This window comes from Urocitellus parryii, chromosome 14 (genome assembly GCF_045843805.1).
Source record: "Urocitellus parryii isolate mUroPar1 chromosome 14, mUroPar1.hap1, whole genome shotgun sequence".
Taxonomy (NCBI): domain Eukaryota; kingdom Metazoa; phylum Chordata; class Mammalia; order Rodentia; family Sciuridae; genus Urocitellus; species Urocitellus parryii.
Window position 1 is genome coordinate 2,165,663 of NC_135544.1, and position 17,388 is coordinate 2,183,050.

Consider the following 17,388-nt stretch of genomic DNA (forward strand, 5'->3'; position numbering starts at 1 on the left):
GGATTTGAGATAGACATGCATGCTCACTTTGTAATTTTGGTCATGCAGTAAGAGTATAGGGCTTAACCACTGTGTCATTGGTGGTGATTCTATTCTCTTTCCATTTTAAAAGATGAAGAAACTGAAATACAGTGAATTCAATTTAAGAAAGTAGAGCCTCTTCAACTCCAAATTGTCTCTATCCCTTTATTTACTCCTGCTCATCATCCAATCACCTCTAAGGTTTTTAGTTTAGTTTTGTTTTTTAATGATTTAAATCCCCAGCTGTGCTCTTGAAGAACCACCCTTACTGACCATCCCTTTGATTCATGTTAGAAATGTGGCTATACCACTGAGTCATGATTCTTTGGGTCTTATTCTTACTTCTACCTGTCGCTTGTGGTCATTTCTTTATCTTAGCTTTTCAATTGACATCAACCTTGACCCCAGAAAAAGATATTACCTGACTTTTTTTCTTTGTATTTCTCTTTCTCTTTCCTCAGCCTGTAGGTTTTGTCAGCTTTGACAGTCGCTCTGAAGCAGAAGCTGCAAAGAATGCTTTGAATGTAAGTATATGCTAATGTTATAATCATAGTGGTTTCCTTAGACTTGGTGGGAAGTTAATAAAACTTCTTTGGATTGGAAATTAAAGGGAAGGAATGTGACTGCTCAATCTAACATGGAGGGATTCATTTATGTGATGAGTCCTCTAACGAATTTTCTCAATGAATTGTGATCAGATGTGCAAGGGTCATCATTATACCCTAAACGTCTATGTCAAAAAGAGATCAGAATCTTGGATTTTTTTTTTTTTTTATATTATGAGGTTTCCCTTTTAGGTATGTGACTTCTGTTGTTATTTAAAAAACAAATCACAGTTTTTATTTTGATTGAAAAAAAAATTTGTATCTAAGACTTGCCCAAAAGACATTTTGCATAAAATCTTAGTCATTTGTATTGAGTAAAGATACCGTACACATTTGGTTTGTAGGCATCTTGTTTGCCATATGTTTTGTAGCTTTTACCAGCATTGTTTTAGAAAACATTTCCTTTCTTTGGTATTTTGAAAAGCAAAACAACTTATGGGAGCTCTGCCAAGAAAAGGTGGAAAGAAGCAGAATTTACTTTCAGTTGTTGAAGTCTGGTCCTCAAGTGAGGAGCCTCAGGTCTGGCTCCAGCATGTTCCAGGCAGTTGACCTAAGGAGATATGAATTAAGTGTAGATGAAAGCAGTGGAGCATACAGGGTGCTTCCTAAAAGGCAAGTGAATACTCTACTGGTTACAATAGAAGTACCATTCTTAGTCTTCTGAAAACTTGGGGCTGCTCTCTGTAATGTTGTGGTACTTGCAGATGCTCCCACCAGCTGCTTCTCTGAGCAGACCACGGGAAGAGGGTAGCTTGGATACCTGATATGATACTCTGATGACTTAGAGGCCCAAGGGAAAGCCTTTATGTGAGTCTGTTTACTCAGCATAATAGCTATTGTGTTTTTTGACTTTGAAAAAAAAAATGTGTACTCTCAAAAGAAACAGATTATTTTTCATGTAAAGCACTCAGGAATGTTTTAGGATTCCAGAATCTTTTTGGATAGATGACCTTTAATCAGAATAACTGCCTTAGTAGAGCACATGCCTAGCATGTGTGAAGCTTTGGGTTCAATCCCCAGCTCTGCAAAAGTGTGTGTGTGAGGTGCACATTTTGTGATTTATGCAGTGTTTTCCTTTATTCTAACCAGGTGACCATCTTTCTAAATGCAGAAATATTTTTTTCCTTATTCTCATAAAGGAAGTAATAGTAGTTGAATCCCCATCATAGAATGGGCTCCCCTTGCCTTGCTTTATTTTTGGTGTGTGTGTATAAAGTAGACTTTTGCAGTGACCTGTCATCTATAAAGGCAACATTCCCTCGTTTCCTTAAGGGGTAAATTGATTTTTTTTAAATACTGAAGTTTATTGTTTTAATGTTTAAATGATAATAGAATAAAACCATGTTTCCTTCCTTTACATGCTAAATTAAATACAACAAACATAATTACCATCTTTTCTTGGTGCTTGAGGGTTATCATCAGAAATAGAGGTGTTAAAGCTGGTTTGCCCCTAGGCCAGTGGCTCCAGATCCCTGCTTTACTGGTCTTCAGTTTTGGTTATAGGTTATTTTTCTCAGCTCTCTCTTCTCCTTGGTAGCAAACTTTATAATTACCAGTGTACTGTCCCCTAATCTTTAATACTACTTGGGAAGAACCTGAAAAAGAATAGGTCTGGTTCTGTTTTGAGTCTAAGGGGAGGTCCTCATATTTACCTGTATTGTAATGAGCCCAGGCTTTCAGCTTCTCAGGATAGACCTGTGCATATTGGGTATTTACTGAGTTCCTGGCCAAAATGTTTCTTGACATCATAAAACTTTTGTGTGTGATTTATTTGTGGTCTTGTGTGCCTTAGAAATCCCTTCAATGTTATAGTCTTTTCCCAAAATGACTGATTTTTAAACCATTTATTTTCTGCCATTTTCAGACTGTGCTTTAATCAGTGTGATCATCTTTTGGAAAGACATATAGGTTAGATTAAATGGCAATACTGAATTTTTATTAGGGGGTTACACAAACATATACTTCCCTTTAGGTTATCCATAATCTCATTAATCCACATGATTGGAAACCTCACCTATTCTTTAACTTGACAGCAAAATATCTGACCCATTCATAATGTGACACATACCTAATTTCCATAGTCAGTTCTTTAATTTCCATGCTAATGAAAGAGGAAACTGATAATCTAAAGAACCCTATTATATTTTTAATTTGTTTATAATTTTGAAAGGCAAATCAAATACAGTAACATCTGAAGTTAGCCAATATAGTAAAAAAATTCTGGTTTGTGGAGATTTTAAAAAGAAAGAGGAAGAAGAGCAGATGTAAGGATAAAGACCCTGAGCAGATGTGGGACTACACCACCTGGATATTTTTGTCAACTGGCAGGACTCCTTAATTGCCATTGTTGCCCAGTAGAAATCTTGTTTTAACAAATAAGAATGATTTGTAGTTAACACTTCAGATTAGCAGAGTTAAGTTTGATTGCTACTTATAGTTGCTCTATAACAGTGGTATTAGAAATTGCTCATCTAAAGTACTTAAATTGTGGACTCTTTATATACATGTCATTCGTTTGATATCTCTCCTTCCCTATTGTTATTAAGTAGATATTACCTTGGACTCTACTATAAATTGTTATATCAGAACTAGAGAAGTCTGATATAATCAAACTATATACATGACTACATATTACCTTTATAACTATAAATTGCTTAGGCTAGTAAGTAGTTTGCCTTGCTCTCAATTATACTCATTGTTCTAAGTGATCTTTAATTTCTATTTTAACAAAAAAAAAAACTTTATTGAGATACAATTCACACATATAAAGTTAAAATTCAGTGGTTTTGTTGTATTTTTTTGTTCTTTAAAAAATTTTTAATATACTTTTATTTGTTCTAATTAGTTATACATGACAATAAAATACTTTTTTTTTTTTTTTTTTTTGGGCAGTGTTAGGGATTGAACCCAGGGCCCTGTGCATGCAAGGCAAGCACTCTGCCAACTAAGCTATATCCCCAGCCCAGTAGAATGCATTTGACACGTCTTACATAAATGGAGTATAACTTCTTATTTGTCTGGTTATACATGATATAGAGTTACACAGGTCATGTAATCATATATGCACACAGGGTAATAATGTCCAATTCTGTTGTATTTTTTAATTGTAAAAATTAGCCATTGTAACAATTTCAAAGTATACAAATGCATGTGCACCATATTGTGTAATCATCACTATGTATTTCTAAAATATTTTCATTAACCCAAGCAGAACATCATAGCCATCAAATATTATCTCTCATTCTCCCTTCCCCCAAGTCCCTGGTAACCTCTGATCTACTTTATGTCTCTATGAATCTGTCTATTCTAAATATTGAAATATTTATCCTATTGTTTCTGGCTTTTTCTTTGAATATTCACTATGAGGGTTGTACATGTGTAGCATTAATTATGATTAATGTTCTGTCTTTCTACAACGGAATAATCCATTGTATAGATGTACATATTTTGTCTATTCATTTGTCTATTGATGGCCAGTTTTTCTACCTTTTGACTATTGTGTTACTGCAGTGAATATTGGCATATAACTATCTTGAGTCTCTCTTTTCAGTTCTTTTTGGGCACAAAAATTCCACAAGTGGAATTTTTGGGTCATACAGTAATTAAGTATATATATTTTTAAATTTTTTACTTGTTCTGAAGTTATATATGAGAGCAGAATATATTTTGACATATTATACATACATGGAATATAACTTCCCATTCTTGTAGTTGTACATGATGTGGAGTTAACACTGGTCATCCGATTCATTCTACTGTCTTGTCTACTCCCATCCTTTCTCCCTTACCTTCATTCCTCTTTTTCTAATCCAATGCACTTTTTTCTCTTCCCCACCCTCCCATGCTTTCAGTTAGCATCCACATATCAGAGAGAATATTCAGCCTTTGGTTTTTTTGGGGGGTTGGTTTATTTCATTTAGCTTGATAGTCTCCAGTTCTGTTCATTTACTGGCAAATGCCATAATTTCATTTCTCTTTATGGCTGAGTAGTTTTCCATTGTGTATATGTACCACGTTTTATTTATCCATTCATCTGTTGTAGGGAATCTAGGCTGGTTTCATAGCTTAGCTATTGTGAATTGAGCTGCTATAAACATTGATATGTCTATGTCACTGTAGTATGCTGACTTTAAGTCCTTTGGGTGTATTCCAAAGAATGGGGTAACTGGGTCAAATGGAGGTTCCATTCAAAGTTTTCTGAGGAATCTCCATACCGCTTTCCAAAGTAGTTGCACCACTTTGCAGTCCAACCAGCAATGTATGAGTGTACCTTTCCCCCCACATCCTCACCATCATTTATTACTTGTATTCTTGATAATTGTCATTCTGACTGGTGTGAGATGAAATCTCAGTGCAGTTTTTTTTTTTCCTGTATTGAGGATTGAACTCAGCGGGGCACTCAATTATTCAGCCACATCCCCAGCCCTATTTTGTATTTTATTTAGAGACATGGCCTAAATGAGCTTAGCACCTCACCATTGCTGAGGCTAGCTTTGAACTCTCGATCCTCCTGTCTCAGTCTCCCATGCTGTTGGAATTACAGACATGTGCCACTGCGCCCAACTTTAGTGTAGTTTTAATTTGCATTTCTGTAATTGCTAGAGATGCTAAACATTTTTTCGTGTATTTGTTGACAGATTATATTTATTCTATGAAGTGTCTGTTCCATTCCTTATGGCAAATGTATCTTCAGTTTTTTAAATAACTGCCAAGGGCTGGGGTTGTAGCTCAGTGGTAGAGCGCTTGCCTTGCATGAGTGAGGCCCTGGGTTCCATCCCCAGCACCACATAAAAATAAACAAATAAAGATATTGTATTTTGAAATAAAGAAGCAAATGTGTTAAAAATCCAAAAAAAAAAAAAGAAAGAAAAAGATATTGTGTCCATCTACAACTAAAAAATAAAAATTAAAAAAAAATATCTGCCAAACTGATTTTCATAACGGTGGCACCATTTTACAACTCACCATTATTGTATGAAGGTTCCAATTTCTTCATATCCTCATCAGTATCTGTTATTTTTTATTTTAAATTTTACAACTATTCTAAAGGTGTAAAGTTCTTTTTTTCTTTCTCTATTTTAGTTGTAGAGGGACACACATCTTTAATTAATTTATTTATTTTTATGTGGTGCTGAGGATCAAATGTGTACAAGGCAAGTGCTCTACCACTGACTGACCTACAACCCCTGCCCCTAAAGTTGTTCTTGATAAATAGTATCTGACTAATTTCAATGGTAAATTTGATTTCTTTTGGAATCCTATGTGATTTAAAATATTTAACACAGATTAGTAACATTTCTGTGATGGCAGTTCTGATTTAATAGAATTGTGTTACTCTTAACAGTTTGTTTTATCTATTAATAAGTAGACAGACACATGGATTATTCATTTAATAACATTAGATGTAAAGGAAAGGTATTTTTTCAAGACCTAAACAGAGTTTGGGATAAAGAAGTGAAAAACAGTTTTGTTGTGAAGAGGAAAAGGGTGGCCATCCTTTAACTTCCAAAGCGAAGAAGACTTTATAATAAATAAAAGAATTAAGAGGATATATGTGTGTGTAAAAATATATATATGCATGTATATATACATATATTCAATATGTATCTATATTAATTTACATATATAACTGAACATATATTCATTGTATACTTATATTCAATTCCTCTTAATTTTAATATAATATATAACTATATAACTGTGTCTTGGTTTTTGAAGAAATTTATCGGTTCAGCAGTGTAGCAAAAAAAATTAGAAAAACTTTTAATAATTTGTAAGAAAAGATGTATTAGAAATAGAAAGCACTTTAGCTGGGCATGGTGACACACATCTTTAATCCTAGCAATTGGAAAAGCTGAGGCAGGAGGATCACAAATTCAAGGATAGGCTATCAACTTAGTGAAGTCCTATCTCAAAATAAAAAAGGACTGGAGATGTAGCTTAGAGATAAAAATCTCCCTGGGTTTCATCCCCAGTGCCAAAAGGAAAAAAAAAAAAAAAAAAACACTGGGTAGTGTCAAATGTTGAAGAAACCAACTGCTATCATCAGGAAAACTTTTTTAATCTTTATAAATTCCTGCACTGTGGTTAACACTGCAATTACTTATACAACAATGATTCCAGCCTTGTACATAATTTATGTTGAATAACTTGAGTTCTCAGACTACCAAATTTCTGAACAGTTGAGAACAATTGGTTAGTCTTGTGCTGGAGTTCTCATCTTTGAAATGGGTATCTTATTCACTTTCAAAGTGTCAAAGGGAAATCTGTAAGAACACATATTTGCCACTAGTCTAAAGGTAGCCTATATCATTAACATATTTACTTTCTTAGCCAAAAGATGGAGCCATCCAGTCCTGGAACACACTCTTGAGTGCAGAGGGATAGCAGGGAAGTGGAGGGAGGCACTGGCCCTGCAGAGACCTTTTGGCTCTGGTTAGACACACGCCTGTCTGTTTCCTGTATCTCAGTTTTTCCTGACAGCTTGTGCAAGTTAGGACTTTTGATCTTAATATTTATACAGCTTGTGAATTAGGTGAATTATTTCTACTAAACAAAACTTTTCAAAAATATAAGTATCCAGATGGCCTATCTCAGCCCTCCTCCCCTCACTAGGTCCCATGTCAGTATGTTTCTTATCAGTTTTTAAATTTTCTCCCTATGTTTCTCTTAAGTCTATTGCTCAAAGTTGAAGAGGCCCAATCAGTGAGAACCCAGCTGGGACTTTTGGATGGGAAATATGCAGGACTGCCAGATGAGATCATGAGTCTGATCTAGTGTTTATCTGTTAAATCTGTTTATAACTGCTCTTAAGTACAAACTTTTAAGGCAACTATTTGACGTCACAAGGTTGGGGATTAGGCCCGTGATATGGGGCTGTTGAATCCTCTTTTTTTTTCAACATGTCTACACACTTAGGGGCTTAATTTAGCTGTTTCCCTACCCCAGTTGAAAATTGGTTTAGCACAAAAAGCAAACCACCAAAATTGACTCATAGCCCAAATATAATTTAAAAAACAAAAAACACTAGATAACAAGTGTCCAGCATGTGATTATGTAGTACTAAGATTTGTCCAAATATTCTTTTTTTCTTTTCTCTGATCTCCTTATAATTGCCCTGCATTTTGGGGTTGTTTTTGGATGCTATTACTGCATGATTTAAAAGTTGTACTGAAAAATAAACAAATGAAGATGTATTTTATTTTTAGGTATGCAGACTTTCTTAAATTCCCAATTAGTCTTTGCCTAAAGAAGAGGAAGTGAATCATTAAGCATTTAGTAGGAAACTAGAAAGTATAACATTAGTAAAAGGAATTCTAAGTTAAGTTTGAAGATGGAAAACTAGCCAGAAATGTTAGGAATAGTCCTTTCCCTGAGGAAATGAGCAGAAAGAACCACAGGGTCTCACTTATAAACTTATGTATATTCCAATGTGAGGTATATGTGAAGATCTCAAGTCCATCCATCTCTTCTCTAGGTAAAACAGTTAATCAGTTATAACATGGCTATGTGAAACTTCTCAGATTTTCCTGTGGCCTTTTTTAAAAGATCTACTTGTTTAAAATTGTTTGAACAACATTTTGATCATTGTACTCATTTGATCTTGTACTTTTCCATGGTTCTTTAGATATTTCAGAAAATGATAAGAAACAAATTTCCTTGTATTATAGGCATAAAATAAAGTCATTATCTATGAAACAGAGTGCAAAGAGAAAATAACTTTTGTTTATATTTTGCTAAATATCAAGCCACTTTTGGAATCAAAACCTTATGATTCTGCAGGCCATCCACATCACTGATGTTTCTGGAGCAGCACATTTTAGAGCTTTAAATCACTGTTTTTGTTCTACCTTTTTAGTGAATGATCACACCATCACAATGGCTAAGGGCCACAGAGCTTCCTTCTAACACTGACTTAATGTTTCAGTAGTCTAAAAGTGACTTAATGTTTCAGTAATCTATGAGGATAATCTATGTGGATCCCTGTATATGGAATGTATTAGAATATTTTTAAATCTTAGGGAGTAGGATGAGATTTATCCCCGACAAAGTAGAATAATGTATTTTGACAGGACATTTTTCAATTATTATACTCAGATAGGATAGTATATCTAATATGAAGTATTTTCTTCCTTTGTAATTAATTTTAAGCTTTTCTTAAAATTTTTATAGGCATTTTATAAATACTTTTTTGTGGGGTGTGGATACTGGGGATTGAATCCAGGGGTGCTTTACCACTGAGCTTCATCTCCAGCTCTTTGATTATTTATTTATCTATTTGATGTTAGGGATCCAACCTCCAGGGCCTCACATTCTACTACTGATTTAAACCCCCAACACTTAGTAAAGATTTTTTTAGGTATAATGTAAGTAGGTTGAGAGACTAAAAGTTTCTAGAATATGAAAAAATGTCTTAAAAATACAAGATCAGGAAGAATAAGATATAAAATTGAATTCTAATGAATATTACTAAACTGTTTAATGCCAGATCTGGGGGAAAAAAAAGGCTTGTCTTGTATTCATTTGTAGACTAAAATCTTTCTTTTAAAATTTAGTGTTTTAATAGAAAACATTTTGAAAACTACGGTAATGTTTTGAGTAACCTCAACATTGCAAAAAGGATCTAAGCGGGTTTGTTTTGTTTTGTTTTGCCAGACATTGTGTGATAAGTGAATTTTTAAGATTAATATTTTAAAATTAAGAAGAATAATTTCTGCAGAATAGCAGTTGGGTGGAAAATTCCTGCTTTAAACTGGCAGCCCATGGTTCTCTTTCATTTTGAGTTTTTTAACCCATCTTTTACTTTATTTGCCATACAAGACATCAGTCATAGTGGGGATGTGGCTCAGTGATAGAGTGTTTGCCTACCACACATGATGCCCTGGGTTTGATCCCCAGCACCACCATCCAAAAAAAAAAAAAAAAAAAATACACAGATGTACAGGGTACTAAACCCAGGGGTGCTTAACAACTGAGCCACATCCCCAGCCCTTTTTTGTGTTTTATTTAGAGGCTGGGTCTCACTGAGTTGCTTAGGGCCTCACTGAGTTGCTGAGGCTGGCTTTGACCTTGCAGATCCTCCTGCCCTCCCAAGCCACTAGGAATAAATTTTCTAAAAAATATTTTTTAGTTGTAGGTGGACACAATATCTTTATTTAGTTTTATGTGGTGCTGAAGATCGAACCCAGTGCCTCACAGTGTGAGGCACACACTGTACCACTGATATACAGCCCCAGCTGTATACGAATCATTGTGGCATATAAAATATGAAATTTTCTATGTTTAGATGGAAAGGAATACACATCATATTCTCAAGTGTGAAGTTATAACACAGGAGCAAACAAAGTATATTTATGCAAAATATAAAAGCATTATTTCTACATAGACTTTCAAAAGTAGTAATTAAAAATAGAACCAACCTGAAATATTGCTGTGTAATTTTTCATAGAGTTATGGTATTTACTTAAAGGCAAATGTAATGATGTCCAAATAAAACCATTCATTGCATAGAAGGAAAAACAGATATATCTGTATGAAAATGGCAAACACACTGATTATGAAAGAGAATCTGGCTGTTTACACACGTTAGAATGCTAAAAAACTACCAGAACTAATGGAAGAAAGGCTTTTAGGTGTGTAGGGATAGCCTGGCTAACTACCACAAGAAGATATTGATTTTTTAAAATCTTTCATGCCCTGTTGATTTACCTCTAAGGATGTCCACCAGATTCTGAAAGCATACTCAAAGCTATATTTAAAAATTTTTTTCATGTTAATTTAGTGATACTAAAAACACCCTGTGTATTTGATATATTAAAGTAGTTTATGTGTTTGTGCTTAACATTAGGGTCATTAGTGAGTTTACAGCTATAAAAAGATACTAAATCTCAAAACTGAGGATAAGAGGGCATCAAGGAAATCAATTTTATTTTTTGTGGTACTAGGAATTGAAGTCAGGGCTTAATGCATGACACATACAGCCCCAGAGTTTCTTGATAAACAGTTTTGCTTTGTTTTTTTAATAATTCTTAATCTTATGTCCCTCTGAAATTGATCATCGCATATCTATCTCAACTTGGTTTAAATCCAGGTACCGCGACTTACTGACTTGGGACTCTTTAATTCTCAGTTTTCGTCCCCTCAGTATGCTGTTGATAATCCCTACCTGAAACAGTAAGAAAATCAAATTAAAGAAATGGATATTTTTACAACTATTCATATTCGATAATTGGTTAATATGTTGATGACTAATGGTGGTAAAAACCTTTACAGAATTCTGGTTTTTACCCTTTCTACAGAATATTTTAAAAATAATTTCTTTGGAATCCCAAATTCCATTGGTTTCTGAACACTGACTTATGCTTAATGGTCAGTTGATTCGCCTGCCCTTCATTGGCAATCTTTGGGGGAAACATGGTTGCACTTTTGTCCTTAATATTCTCAAGCCTGGGGCTGGTATTGTGGCCCAGTGGTAGAGTGCTCACCTAGCATCCATGAGGCACTGGGTTCAATCTTCAGCACCACCTAAAAGTGAAATAAAGATATCGTGTCCACCTAAAACTAAAAAAATAAATAAAGATTAAAAAAATTTTCTCAAGCCTGTAAAATATTTAAGCCAAAGACTCCCTCATCTCCCCTTTATTTGTACCTCATTAATTGTCCATATCCTTCTCCATTTCAAACTCCAACTGACTCTCTGTTTATATCCATTTTTTATAAACTTTTGTTCAGCAGACAGTGAGTTTCCTGATTAGAGTTTGTTGTACAGACAGTCTTTTTTGCAGAAAGGAAGAATTTCAGCCTCAGCTCTGTCAAATCACCAGTAAGTGGTCTTGCAGTGTTGTTTCAGCATTGAGCAAGAGCACTGATTTTAAGTTTTCTCAGAGGTGAGATGCATTTTTCCTCACTTCATTTTGGCTCCCAGTACAACACAGGAAGTACTTTGCAGTGAACTTCCGAAGTTTAGACTTGACTGTTTACATTCTTTTCAGCTCACTCATGCCTAAGCTCCAGATTCTTGGTTGGAAAGAGCGTGTACACTATTTCATGGTCTGTGTTAGAGATTTTAAAAACTAGTTTTATGAAACAAATTCTACCATTTTTAAATACAGAAATATTTTTTTTTCTGTATTCACTCAGAGATTCCTCTCCATTCCCTATTTCCCACTCTATTATGGAATAATTATCTGTATTAGTGTTAGTAAATGATTTTGAGGGTCAACTAATAGTACAGACAACTCTTGCCATTGACGTTTACATTTTCAATTCTTAAAATGTAATAGCTTGGGCTGGGGCTGTAGCTCAGTGGTACAGCGCTTGCCTAGCATGCATGAGGCACTGGGTTGGATCCTCAGCACCATATAAAAATAAACAAGAAAAATTAAGGCATTCTGTCCATCTACAACTACAAAAAAAAATTTTTTTTTTAATGTAATAGCTTCTTCTTTCTACAGAATTTTCATTATCTGGTTGTACAACTTGAAAATAAGTAACTAGAATGTGTTCTACTTCCTGTTCATATTTAGTGTCAATTAATATTACCTAACTGATTGAACACAGTGTGGGAGCCTTCACTAAATTGCTTTGCAGGGAAGTGGGGGGAGGTTGTTGCAAAAAAAAAAAAAAAAAAGACCAGAAACAGAGCTATAAAAATGTACTTGAAGGCTTGTTGTGGTCTGTGCCTATTCTTTAAATGGAAGTCTTCTCAAAATGGTTTTGGAAAGTTTAAGCAACTGTCTTTTCTCAATTGTAGAGTTTGTTTATGTCAGCACTGTTTTCCCCTGCTATTCCCTGCCTCTTTTTCTTCTATACAAGTCCTAATAAAAGCTCAAAGTAAACTTTGCAGAACAATCCTTAAAGCATTTACAAAAAGTTAAAATGGGCCCCCAAATGACCTAGCAGGCACTTAGGTTAAGTTAAAAAAAGAGAAGAGTGTGTTAAATGGATGTTCTCAGTCTTGCTAGTATCTTTCGTATGATTTTCAGCATTGACACACATATAATTCTTAGATTCTTTATATTGTCATATAGTCATTTAACATCTTTAAAGTCATAAAGCACTTTCTTCCACATATGCATCCTTTGTCTTATTTTACCTGTTATGAACATAAAACGTGTTGGATAAAAAATCATGTAAATCTTTTCAGTAATTAGGAGGTATAATCCTTTCCACGAAGAGCTAACACCATCTTTGAAACCAGTAAACTTTTTATCTTAAAAACAAAAACAAAAAAATTGTATCTGAAGAACCTGTATTAATCCATTCACTAATTGGAAATGAAATTAGTATTTTGAAACTCATCCCTTCCCAGTTTAATTCTGGGCTATATGCTTTATATGAGCTGTATGAGAATATATGTGGCTTTTATGAAAAGTGATGCTGTCAGTTTGCCATTACTTAGGAAAGAGATTAAGTTGTGACTGGCAATGAATTGTCACATGGTAAACACTTTTGTTTTTTTATTACATATACTATGTGACCAAAGGCCTATATTTACTAGATAGTGCTGGTTAGGTAATATATAGACTGAGCAAGAATAAGGCTATGATTTAAGTGAATAATCTGAACTTTATGCAGATGAAGTTCATCATCTGGAAATCAATTTATGTGGTCACACTGATGGACCATGGTTTCTACCCTATATTTCTTTAGGCTATTCTGAAATGGTTGCTGTGACACCCCTAAGACCGTGGTGAAGTACTAGGAGTGTTTGGTTGAACAGAACCTCTTGTTGGTTTCCCAAACAAATGAAGTTGTTTCTGGTGTTTCACTGGTTTCCAGATTTGTACCATTAAAAGTTTATAGGTTTTCCCCATATCAACTGCAAGATCTTCTCAGAGACAAATTTAACTAAATTGGAAATTGTGGTCTAGGATCTACTTCCCCCTTTTTTGGTGCTAGAGATCCATCTAGGACATGCTAAGCAGGCACTTTACCACTGAGGTGGATCTCTACCTCATACTTCCTTTTAAACTTTAAGAGTGCTATTTGTGGGCTGGGGATATAGCTTATTTGGTAGAGTGCTTGCCTCACATGCACAAGGCCATGGATTCAATCCCCAGCACCACACACACAATAAAAGGAGTGCCATTTGTTTGAATGTTAGTAGCAGGAGTAAAATGCAGTCATACAAAGGGGAAAGACAACTGCTTGTGGGTCTATTTATTGTTGCAGCAATGAGGCAAAAGCTGAGGACACAGTAAGGGCTATATAATGATAGCAGCCCCAGCCACATTTGGTATTTGTATGTTAAGATTTCCAAGATAGGGCTGGGGATGTGGCTCAAGCGGTAGTGCGCTCGCCTGGCATGCATGCGGCCTGGGTTCGATCCTCAGCACCACATACAAACAAAGATGTTGTGTCCTCCGAAAACATAAATAAATAAATAAATAAATACATACATACATACATACATACATACATAAATCCAAGATATTCCTTTGTCAGTAGTTGATCCTGTTTACCTTCAAAGTCCTCAGAATAAAAATGTTAACATGAGGATTTCTAAGTAAAAAAGAGAACTGTCTGCACTCTTGTCAATGTTTCTTTCCATGTAGTATTATCTAGTTCAAAGATATTTTGTCCACTAAAGCACTATTTCACTATAAAATAATGCTTTAGTGGATAACTGACTGTACTTGACTGGGAAACAGCCCCTTCCTATCATTGTCAGGGTCTAGGTCTTTCAATCACCCTTTTCAGGATAGTTTGAGAACATAGAGGCAAAAGTTCAAACAACCCTGCCCTCTCAACCCTGTAGAAAATAAACTCTGTCTGACTTTTATTCTGTTGACATGTTAAAGATTGAGTTTATAGGCTCTTCAAAGACCCTGTCATGACTTTATAGTCATCCTATACAAAGCAGTTTCTCCTAGAACATGTTTATGTACGCAAGCTTGGCTAGCCAACAAAAAATAAATGTACTTTAGTGGAAAAGAAATTAATTAAATTGGGGTGGATGATCAGATCAGATGAAGATCCAAAAATTTCCAAAGTACATTTGCCTAGTTCTTGTAGGATCCAGTCTCTGAAGTTACCAACCAGGCCCCTAGGAGCTACTCCTACCCTGGGAACTGAGAGAATTGAGAAACAGGACACAGTTTAGCTTCTATGGGGGCAATGAAACCACACAGCAGCACATTAGATGACAGCTCAGGTATCCTGCTTCCATTTTCTCTTTTTCAAAATTGACAGAAGTACTCCAAAAAGGCAAAAGGAGAAAGAAACCCTAGCAGTTCATATTTGGAGTAGTAGTGGCTTCATAGCTAATAAGCACTGGGCTACAGGGAATTAGTGTTTATCAGATGTCACTTTTTAAAATCTAACCATTCACAGGGAGAAGTGATTTAATTTTTACAATCAATCCTATAAGGTGTGGGCTGTTTTCTGTCTCAGTATGTACCTGAGGAACCTGAAGCATAGAAAGGTTAAAAAACATATCCAAGGTCATCAGTGGGGATACTGTTTGAGTCCAGGCAATCATACCTCAAATCCCATGCTGCTAATTCCCAAAGTTATAAACCTCTTGTTTGCAAGGAGTTTCCATAAAATTGTTCATGACTCTAACTTGGGGTATCTCCTTTATAGTTTTCACTACAAATTTATTATAGGTAATGGTAGTTCTGGAGCAATAGCTTTCTCACTGCCTCTGCTGGAAGTAGTTAGAACTATCATTTCTTTTTTTTTTTTTTTTTTTTTTAGAGAGAGAATTTTTAATATTTATTTTTTAGTTCTCGGCAGACACAGCATTTTTGTTGGTATGTGGTGCTGAGGATCGAACCTGGGCCGCACGCATGCCAGGCGAGCGCGCTACCGCTTGAGCCACATCCCCAGCCCCTAGAACTATCATTTCTGAGTTGCTTTTCTAGTCCTTCTGGACCCAGAGGGCAACAATGAAGTTTTCCACATTTTGTTGTTTGAACAGATATATCCTTAATGTACAGGTTTCACTATAGGAGTCAGGCTTAGTGATAAGTGAATGTGAGTTTGAATGACAAAGTTTGTTCACACAAATAAAAGCAAAGCCAAGGATACATTGCATTTAAGAAAATGGCTGAATCACTAGGAAATATAATAAACCAGGATAGTTAATAAGGGGTGAGATTTGGCTTCTCTATCATGGCCAGACTCATTCTGTTATTTAACACTCAGAGGCCTTATATTATTACAAGTATTATCAGGAGAAATCACATATACTTGAATTTAAGGATAAACTTGTAGAAACAGTCTAGACTAGATATGGAGTAATATTCTTTAAGTATAAAGAAAGCTACTTTACTAATAGGGACACATACTTTCAAATGAATCTAGATCAGGTAAGGAGGACAGTGAGCATTAAATCAGATTATTCTAAGGTGAAGCCAGGGCAAGCACTTGGAAGTAGTTGGATTAAGAAAAAGAACAAGGCGTAATTGGTCTGATATAGTTTCTGAATGGGCAGTGACCCAGCAGCACAGACTCTTGTATTAACAGTCCTGATGTTTCTGCAAGCAATATCCTTATTTAGGAAAAGTATGAAATACAGTTTACATGTGATGGATTCTTTCCCTCCCTCACTTGTTCATTCTTTGTTGGAACCCACATCTACCTAAGTTTTAGCACAGTGGAAAGTGAACAATAACCTCGATTATTATCTGAAAACAATGTGGTATTTGTGAAATAAAGAACTTCACAGGACTGTAATGGGTGCTTAGATTCACACCTGATCAGGGGAGTCAGCACATGGAATTCTGGTACGGTTCTACAGTACTTACCTGGGAATTAAAGTGAATTACTTGACTTTTCTGGATCTTAATTTCTTCAGCTGTGTTGAAGAGGCTTATTAGCCTTTTAGGTGAGGCAGTTCTTACACTTTGTGGGATTTCTGTGCTCATTACCATTCTTGCCTCCTATCATCTGAATGTCAATATGGCCAGTCATATAACATCTCCCAAACACCCTTGGGCATTTCTACCTATCCCCAAGGGTAGGGGAGGGAGGCAATTAATAGTACTACCTGTGGTTGAGAACTACAAGGCTAAGAAGTCCCCAAAGTTCACAGTATTAAAATTTTGTGAGTTTCCTACCTAAAGTAGATCACCTTCTGTTACTTATTATCAGAGAATTTAATCCTATTTATCAGCTTCCTCACATAGTTTTGTTTGTTAAAATGTTTGAGAATCATGTTTTCATTTTTGACACAATGATATATTTATAAATTATAGAAAATTTCTATTCATTTATTTTCAGAAATATTGAGTTGGAAGAAATTTTGGAAAATTTTTTTTCTCTTTCCCCTCTCTTTTTATTTCCTCTTGTTGTCAAAGCATCCTTTTTATTTATATGTGTGACATGAAGCTCTTCCTTTAACTTGCCTCCACACTGTTGTCCCTGAATGAGTCCCAACCTGCTGCAAACTATAATCAATACCTCTTATAATCATTTAAGGCTCCAACTAAATGAAATAATTGTTTTCACAGATTCCTGGGGAGGCTTCAGCATATACCTTGCCTAGAGTCTGTTTCTAATCTGAGTGTTTTATGATGCCTATAGAAGAGAAAGCTGATAATACTAAAAAAAAAAAACAAAAACCCATAAATATATTTTGGTCCTTTGAAACCTCGGAATATCTCTATGCATTTACCCCCTAGTTTCTAATATAAATAACCTATCAATTACTTTTAAAATAACAGTTTATATTTCTAACATGTGTTTAATATATAAAATGTAAAAGTCAGTTCTTCAGCTTTGTTTTCTTGTAGTATTATTGATAGATTTGTTGTCC

General features: G+C 35.0%; 1 protein-coding gene across 5 annotated transcripts in view; it reads left to right on the forward strand.

Annotated features, from left to right (window-relative positions):
• The window catches only part of Rbpms (RNA binding protein, mRNA processing factor), a 168,461-nt gene that overhangs the window by 74,049 nt on the left and 77,024 nt on the right, over positions 1–17,388 (forward strand). For all 5 annotated transcript variants that reach the window (XR_003303069.2, XM_077792569.1, XM_026414048.2 and 2 more), the window contains exon 4: positions 483–545. Coding sequence is in view for 4 of the 5 variants with exons in the window: in XM_077792569.1 (XP_077648695.1) it covers positions 483–545 (63 nt within the window). In the remaining variant the exon portion in view is untranslated. The remainder of the gene's footprint in view (positions 1–482; positions 546–17,388) is intronic.